This window comes from Podarcis raffonei, chromosome 5, assembly GCF_027172205.1.
Source record: "Podarcis raffonei isolate rPodRaf1 chromosome 5, rPodRaf1.pri, whole genome shotgun sequence".
NCBI classification, from domain to species: domain Eukaryota; kingdom Metazoa; phylum Chordata; class Lepidosauria; order Squamata; family Lacertidae; genus Podarcis; species Podarcis raffonei.
Window position 1 is genome coordinate 32,766,508 of NC_070606.1, and position 9,212 is coordinate 32,775,719.

Below are 9,212 nucleotides of genomic sequence, written 5' to 3' on the forward strand. Positions count from 1 at the left end.
TAAGTGAATGTTACTGTGCTGCATAGGCAATCCCACTTCAGTCTGGTTTGCAAACTGTGATCACTCTCCGAGGAGGACTTGGGTTAGATGTTTCAGCTGACATCAATGTGAATTTGTGGGAGCAGGAGTTCAAAACAGGCGTCGAAACCAGGTACGTGTGAGTAAGAAGTGGATTCATCTGTTAAGTATGATAGACCCTTACCCAATACTCTGTCAAACACTGGAAAATTCGTAGTGTTATCCCAACTCAATAAAGCCCATAAAATGACTATTTGATTGTCCAGCATTGCTCTCTGCATTTCAATCTCCATCTCCGCATGCAAATTGCTGGACATGCTTTCTATGCTGGGACAAAGGTACAATTCAGAGTCTGCATTGCCCCTTTTATCAACCATGCTAAACATGCACTGTTTCAGACCCATCCCAGTTTACTTTCATGTCCAAAATGGCACCTCTGGTCTTCAAGCCAAAGCAGCCAGATATGTGTGTCCTTTGTTTTCTGGGGCCAAGCAGTTGCATCAATGCTACTCAAGAGTCATAGCACTTCAGATGATGACTCTTTTGCTAAGAAGTAGCAGACATCAACTGTTACATTGTGGGGGGGGGCACCTGAAATAACTGATCAGAGACAGCAGGACTTGGTGCAAATCAAGGTTAAAACCAGCTTTCCATTGCCAACAATAGTTAGCCAACTTCCTTGAAAAACAGTGCTCATTTTCCCTCTCCAATTACAGGGGCGCACTGACCATTGATTTCCAAGCAGAACTGGATGCGCCATTTTTTCAAGCCACAGTCAAAACCCAAACAGAAGTCGAAATGGCCACAAACTTCAATACAGCTGGAAGAGTTTCTACCATGCCCGTGCTCATGTGTCTGCAGCTTACAGAAGAAGAAGTCGCTTACAGGTGAGCTGTAGATCTCAAGCACCTTCCATAGCTATGGAATCCAAACCAAGGATAATGTCAAATGTTCTCCAATTTTACAACACCTAACTTTCTCCCAAGTCACAATGGCTTCTCCATAAGGGGCACTGGAGCAGGTGCTGTTCTTGACTCCCATATATCCACACAACCAGAGCCCTGTCCAAGAATGCAAAACTCAACGACCTCAACATTAAGGAATCGCTTGCATGGATAACAACCACCATAACAGGTCAAATACAGAGAAAAGTTCAACTCAGCATATCACACTTTTTGTGCTAACCATTATTCAGAGTCCACCTCATAGTCTGAGCTTCCAAACATATAACATACCAACCACAGTTTGGAGCGAGGGACACTTTTCAGTCCAAAGGCTGCATTCCCTTTGGATTACCCTTGAGAGCCACATGGCCAGTCATGCGTGGGGCCAGAGCAGTTAATGTTGATTAAGGCAACTTTCTACACACATAAGAGGCATTGTCAGGGTTCAAGGAGACATTCCAACCAGGCAAAAACACTCAAGGGGAAGTGTTGCTGGAGAGAATCCAGAGAAGTCTGGGGGGCTGCATCTAGCCCTCAGCCTGTGGTTTCCCATCCCTGAATTATAAAGTATGAGTTGGGCACAGTAGTCCTCCATGTCTGTTGGCCATCATTGCTGTTGATAGATATTGCCTAGATTCTGTTGGTCAACATTGCTGCTGGTTAATACTGGAGTCTCTACCAAATCCCTGGCCAAAGGCATACCTAGGGTCCCTTGCACCCCCAGTAAATCTGCCCCCCAAATCACTTTACTGTGGTGCAAGAAGGACAGGAAGCTCCTCCCACATTGCATCTCGCTGTGAATGCGGTGTCGTGTCACCACACGCATATATATCATATCCTCCATAGTCTGATAGGCACCTGTCCTGAACCCCTGGCCTACCTGGCAGCAAGTCAGTATGTCAAGTCCAAAGGTCAAAGTCCGGGGGCCAATCCACACAAACAGAGTCCAAAGGTCAGGAAACACAGTCCAAGTAAGCCAAGTCTGAAGTCCAGCAGTCAGAATACAATCCAGAGTCAACCCTGGAGGACCAGGAGCCTCCAAGCCAGGGCTCAACCAACATGAGCAGTTGAGCAGACACAACACCTCAGCTCTGCTTCTCTTTTGTACTTTGCCTGCTGATTGCAATATCTGAGCTTGACGAGGCAGGTGACCCTCACCTGTTCCAGGCCTACTCCAGCTGAGGAATCACAACCCTCCTCCCAGAACTAGCAAGCCCCACCTGGCCACCTAGGGAGCTGGGCTGTGGGCCCTTGCCTGCCTCAGCGTCTGGTAGTGTCCCTCCTGCTGCTCGCTACACCTCAGAGCCTGCCGTGTTGGGTCCTGCTACTCTCGTTCCTGTGCATGGACCCCCATCCCCATGCTATCCTCCATCACCCTGCGAGTACTTCCTTCCCCATCTGCTGCTTGCCCTGGTGTGCCCCAGTCCCGGCTACACACCTTGCCAGGGTTCTCTTCCTCCTTCCCATCGTCCTGCCAGTTCATGAGAGTGCCTGTGGCGGGGACTAGTTTCACCAACCCCTAGGTATGCATCTGTCCCTGGCTACTGCAGCGCTTTCGTTCAACTATGCCATGAGCTTAGCTGCCACTTGGGCTTTGTAAAAATGCAGAAGCAACAGGCCGAGGGAAGCTGGGATAGCCTCTCCTTTTAGAGAGCCAAATATTTATCGCCCTTGTCTTCAGCAACAAGCGATAATGAGTTCCGTACCCACCGTTTGAGCTGAAGCTGGTTCTCTTAAAATAAATCCACCATCTAGGAAGGTTGCCGGGAGGTTAATGGAAGCCTTGGGCAATGCCAGACTAAGGAGCTTTAAGAGATGCTGCCCAAATACAAAAAATGCAGGCTTATCTTTTACAGTGTTATGGCGATAAATCCCTTCCTTAGGACCATAACTACTGCATCTTGTGCCAAGATTGATTTCCCACCAGACATAACATCACTGCTCTCTTGTGCGCTCGTCGATAAATCTTTCATGGCTGCCTCTTGACATAAATAGACCCAGAGCAGGTTTCGGGTGCTGTGTATGACATCCAGCACAGATGCACTTGGCAATGTTCCCAGGCTTCATCCAAGCTTGTGAGACAGAGCCTTTGCTTGTGTAGAAGAGAATGGTCTTGGCATATCCGTCTAGTTCGGGGACATGAGACAAACTTTGGGACAAACAGGTTTGGAATTGGCACTAGGGAGAAATCAGAACTAAGTCATGTCTTCCGCCTCTTCCATGGAGGTCATATGCTCTCAGGTTTTGATATTGTAGAACTCATTTGTAGAACTTCCCCAAGGGCCAAACCTTCAGCCTCTTTGCCTGACATGCTCCTACAAAAGGCAAAGTGCAGATAGGTTCCAATCCTATATACACTAATGGCAAGCTCATTCTCCAATTGCGGATCTTTGGGCAGAGAAGGTAAATGCGATGCCATCCACATTGAGAGGAGAGCTTTCCTAATTCACGCTTTCTAAACAATACAGAAACTGAAACACAGCATCCCATACAAAAAGAAAAAAACTTCAGTGATTTTCGCAAGGCACTTCTTCAGCCAAGTAATATGTACAAATATGTGTAAAAAAAATTAGGGAAAATAACATTTACAAGTGCCTTGCCAATTTGAGTGTGAAAGGCAAAATTTCAGACAAATGTGGGTATATTTAAGAAAAAAAATTGCACTGATGAATTTTCAGGAGGAGTTTTTGCAAAATTGTAGAAATATGTAGATTTGAATCTGGGAAAATGAGAACCTGAAAAGAACCAAAATAGACACTCCTAGCCCTATCCTGGAGTAGCCAAAACAGCATCACTCATGCACAAGAGAGTAAAATCAGCAGGCATGGAGGAACTCCAAAAGTTTGCAGAAATACAACAAATATTTAGCGCAGAAACTTGGGGGGGGGCATAGACTGTTCGGTAAGGAATGAGCAATGCTCAGTAGGAATGGAATATTAACTGGGAGGATAGAATGCAAGGGGAGGGGGAAATGGAATGGAATATCCTGGGAGAGGGCATGCACCTCTTGAACATGTGCTTTCTAGGCACAGGGGAAGTGGAAGTGTCTATGACCCCTTAAGCTGGTTGGCTAGGATCCTGAACAAGAGCACATTTTGTTGCAGGTCCCATATGTTGTAAATTACTGGGAGTTCTTGAGAGTTTTCAAAGATTCTACTTTTCCTAGTATATTTGCAGAGGAGGAAGGGAAACTGGGAAGGCTGTGTGTGTGTGTGTGTGTCCTGTCTAAAGGCTTATTGAGGCTGCATTCACCATCTGAGGTGGGAAAGGTACATTTTTAAGAATCCCTCCAAAAACTATTTCGTAAAGATGTTAAGAACCAGCTATTTTTACATACAATGAATGTCTCCCAAAGCAAGTCTTCCAGGAGCGTATAACGTGAAAATAGTTTACCTGAATATGTTTTCTTCAGTACCAGTTGGTTTAGGTAATATTGTGGAAAGGTGGTATTTTCAGACCATAGGGACATATCTAAAGTTAGTTGCATGGATGACTTGTCCTAGAGAAATGTGGGGGTTTTTTGTATGTCTGTACATGCACTCATTGAAATCCCAGAAGCCATCCTACAGATATTAAACGCTAGGTCAGATTGATTTTACTGTTTGTTGGTTGTGGTTTTATTTCCTCACAGAGAAATCTTCTCGGTCTCAGAATCCTCTGCAAATCACAGCACCACTGTCCGCAAAGGGAGATGGACCACCATCCCTGGGCGTGAGCTTTCCTTTCACAGAGCCAACTCTGAAATGTGCAGGATCCTGCTTGCAGAGACAACGGAACAATAAAAAGCAGCATCCATATGTTGTCACCTTGTACTTGCTGTTCCTCTTTTCCCACGCACATCTTATACCTAGGCCAAAGTTTAAAGTGTGCAAGTTCCTGGTCCCTTTTTTCCACGTACATTCTTATTCTGACAGAAGTTTTGGATGGACCAAAACAGTACATCACAGACAACCAGGTCGCAAATCCTCCACATTTCCAATCTCAACGAATGCTGTTTTGTGCCATATTGAGTTGCTAAGGCGGTAGTTCAAACGCGAGAGTCAAGAAAGGAACTCTCGCCAACATTTTTGATCATTTCACAGCTTCTTTCATATCAGCCCCTTTACATGGAATAGCTCAAGTTTGGCTCACCCTGCTAGCCCATTCTTTGAAATGTTCCCCTTTGTTCTTTTCCAGCTTCTGCTGCAGGGCATTGGGGGAGAAAAGATTGTGCTTTGCTGTTTGCTATCGGATCACCTTTCTGCAACAACTGCTGGTCCTCTGCTTTTGCTTCTGAATAAAAAGGGCTGAATAAGCTTTCAGATAATATGGGGGGGGCGTGATTCCGAGGTTTTCAGAAGTATAAACAAGAATTAATTAAGGAAGGGGAGAAAATTTCAATTTTTAATGCTGTTCCCACTAGAAAGACACCTCCATATTAGAGACCTATTTACCATATTTTTTGCTCTATAAGACGCACCAGACCACAAGACGCACCTAGTTTTTGGAGGAGGAAAACAAGAAAAAAAATATTCTGAATCTCAGAAGCCAGAACAGCAAGAGGGATCGCTGCACAGTGAAAGCAGCAATCCCTCTTGCTGTTTTGGCTTCTGGGATAGCTGCGCAGCCTGCATTCGCTCCATAAGATGCACACACATTTCCTCTTACTTTTTAGGAGGGAAAAAGTGAGTCTTATACAGCAAAAAATACGGTAATTGCTAAGGCTGCAGTTGACAACCATTTGAATCACTGGGAGACTTTGCCACTGACTTTGCCAGGACCTGGTCTGTATCCTGTTGCATGATCATCAAACAACGTTGTGTCTCAATTCCTAAAGGAGCCTGGCCATTAGATCTTTCCAAACTGCTGACATTGAACTCAGAAATAATAAGTCCAGCAGTGACCTCTAGTGGTTGCAAAGTGTATGCAACTGAACGAGTGCCTATGAACTAAAACAAAAGCCCTTGTACCCAAAGGAAGGATGTCAACTTCTTTTAACGATGAGCAGGGGGGAAATCTCAGTAAACCGTGTGGACATGAAACCCCTGCCCACTCACCAACAATTTTCAATGGAAGCAAAAATGGTGAAGGAGCGAATGCTAATGTTTTTTTAAAATAAACCACACAGCTTTAGAGAATGGCTGACTCCTGTCCACAAAATTCCAGTATCTACTATGATGGAAGCATCATATTAATAGCTAACCTGCTACTTAAGTTTTGGTCTTTCTCATGCAACAGTACCTGGCTCCTTTTATTATAAGGATAGAGAAAATATGTTCAAATTCTTGAACTGGCTATACATTGCAAAATATTTCCCATCCACCAGAGGAAGCAGCCCAAAAGACTCAGTGTGCAGAGGTGTACAATACTGTATTCACTAAGGCCCAGAGTAAAAATGACCTGTGACTGTTTTACCACCATTTAGAGAGGCAGAAAATGTAGACAGAACATGTAGAATGCATGTGCTACTTCTATGAACATTATTGGGGGGGGGGTGTTAGGCTGAGGCCCGAGTCCCACTGACCTGGGATTAAGCCCCATTAAATTCAGTAGGACATGCTTCTGAACATGGACTGTGCCATTAGTCAAGTTACTGTGACATAAACTTTAGTAGATTAGAGCCCTAGATCAGATGCACGATGTATGATCCTAAGTTACATGCACATTCATTGGCAGATATAACTGGGTATAGAGGGAAGAAACTGAAAAATATGGGGGGTTAGCTGCGAAATGTACCAGGGTAGTGTTTACTGCCCCAACACTTCAGTCATCTGAGGAAGTTCTACTCCCAACATGTGATGACACAGTTCTGTTCTTCTTTTAAGATGCCACGAGACTGTTTGTTTTCATAAAAAACACTGCTGCCCAGTTGCTGCCCTCACACCGTTGTCCATGGCCGCTTATTCATCACTACAGAGCGGAGTCATGCATCGCAATCCTGAGCAATGTTTGCTAACTTCTGTTTGCTCAGAGGTCCTACTGAGTTTAGCGGGACCAGTTCCCAGGGACATGTCCTTTGGACTGCGGCCTGAGGGTCAAGGTACATAATTATGCAGCGGATCCATGGATTCATCTCCTTGCTTGACCTTTTCACTGAAATACAGTCACACATGGTGGGTGGTCAGTTTGGTGAGGGGGGCAGCAGTAGAGAGGGAGGGAGGAGCCATTAACTTTCCTTCCTCGTTCCATTTTCCAGATGTGCCTTTACATGCAAACTTAATTAATTTCTCCCCCCAGCTGAGCAGATGCTCAGAAGCACCGTTCTGTAGCCTTTCTGAGCCACTGTTTGACTTGCAGCACCATGTTCCCCAAACCATGCCCATCTGATGTCAGGTATGGGGCAGGTAGAGGCAGCTGCCAATGCACAATTGGGAGTCTTAAACTGAGCTGCCGATGGTGCCTTTGCAGGGGAAAACAGGCTTTGGCCCTGCCACCCAGCAGCTGATGAGCAGGAAAGCTGAAGCCTCAGGAACTTTGCAAGACCTACCCAGTGCCCTGAAGCCCCAACTTGAGGACTTCAAAGCACCCAAACACCTTGTGTCATTCTGACATCAGCTGATTGACCCACCTGCCACATTTGATATGTTTGGGCCATGATCATATAAGGTTCTGACCCGCAGAATCAAGAAGTTCCCCATGCCTGTTCTAAAGGGATTAGGACCTAGTCTCCCTCCAGCTGTTTTTAGACTCCCAATCCCACCAGCCCCTTCTAGCATGGCCAATGAGGATGGGAGTTGCAGGTTAGCTACATCTGGAGGGACACAGGTCCCCCAGTTCTGATGTACATCAGTGATGCTTGGTGGATGGAGAGAGTAATACACCTATATGCATTCTGTGATGAGTTCATCATTGCAAGCTAAGAAGGCCCTGTGTTAAGGACAAATTGTGATTATTTGGAGAGCAGTTTCAGGAGCAGTGGTATGTAATATAGGTGATTAAAGTGAGCCGTTCTGTATCATGGGAAACAAAATAGGAAGCCTCCGGTAGACAATTAGTTAAGCTGATGCACAAATACATTGAAAATCTAGGCAGGTCTTACAATCTTAGAGGGGAAATGGTTGTCCATCAACACATTAGAGGAAGCTATGCTGTAAGAACTAACCGTCACCGAATCATTGCAATGTTCTGACTTCATTATTTATGTGCTTATTCCAGCTTAGCTGCATTTAATTAGAAGGAAGACAGCAAATCCAGAAGCAGCTTCTGGTGGTGTTTGTTAGATTTGTTTTTGTTTTTTTCTTGGTAGGAAAAATCTAGTTGCAGTGACATGATTTGTATAAAATGGCTTTCTAGTATAAAGCAAATGGTGATTTAGAAAACGAAGTAACTTAATTTATTAGAAAAGACTGTCACGTCAGTGACAGATGAAGCAAGCCCCTGTGAATGAACTTTCAGCAGGAGACGAGAACGTGATAGCTATATTTATCATGCTGCAAAACTGTGATGGGCTTCAGAAAAGCAGCTATCGTATTACCAAAGGTACAGTCCCCTTGCATTTGATCAACACTTTCATATTTCCTTGAATTCAACTGGAGAAATTTAAGTTGCTCAACAGACTGGACAGCTGAGCACCCGTCTCTCAGTGGAGGATTTCCAAGTAGAGCTACACAAATCCTATGAGTAAATCAGTGTCTAGAGCAAGGAGGGAAGCTAGCAGTGCCTCTGCTCAGCCTTGAGCCTGTCAACTGGAATTACCTGCTGCATCAAGCCAATGGCCCATCTTGACTGCTGCTCTCAAACACTGTATACATATGTTTCTCACAATAGCCGTTTCTGCACAGTCCCATGAAAACATGCAACATGGAAAGTATAATTTGAGGGTGTGTTTTTATAAACAATGAACTTCAAAACATGCAAGTCTCTTTCTGCAAATGCAAACATGCAGGTGCTGAATCTGTCCCCTATACTTTCCAGATATTTGCCCTGCTTTCCTTCATCTCCTTTTGCCATGGCCTGATGTGTTTTTGTCTGGATACTAAAATGGTAGGACTTTTGTCTTTTCAGAGTAACATAGGAAACATCTCCCAGACACAAAAAGCAGCATGAGTGATCAATGCGGTTCAGTGGGCACCATCCAAAGCCGTCCTGATCCCTGAGACTACGCTTGTGGCATTTGCAAGGTTCTAGAAAGGACAGATAACATGGTGCAAACACAATTAAAAAGAAAAGAAAAGGGGTTGCCAAAACAAACCCACAAGCAAACCAAAATAATAATAAAAAACAACCCACCACCACCAAACCAAAATCCCAGAAAAGAGAGACTCAAGTGTG

The 9,212-nt window shown here is 44.7% G+C and overlaps 1 protein-coding gene across 1 annotated transcript in view; it reads left to right on the forward strand.

The window, feature by feature from the left end:
- The window catches only part of TBATA (thymus, brain and testes associated), a 42,185-nt gene extending 37,428 nt beyond the window's left edge, over positions 1-4,757 (forward strand). The window contains exons 23-25 of the mRNA XM_053388525.1: positions 27-151; positions 735-905; positions 4,594-4,757. Of these exons, the coding sequence (XP_053244500.1) occupies positions 27-151; positions 735-905; positions 4,594-4,744 (447 nt within the window). The 3' untranslated portion in view covers positions 4,745-4,757. The remainder of the gene's footprint in view (positions 1-26; positions 152-734; positions 906-4,593) is intronic.
- The last annotated feature ends 4,455 nt before the right edge of the window (positions 4,758-9,212 follow it).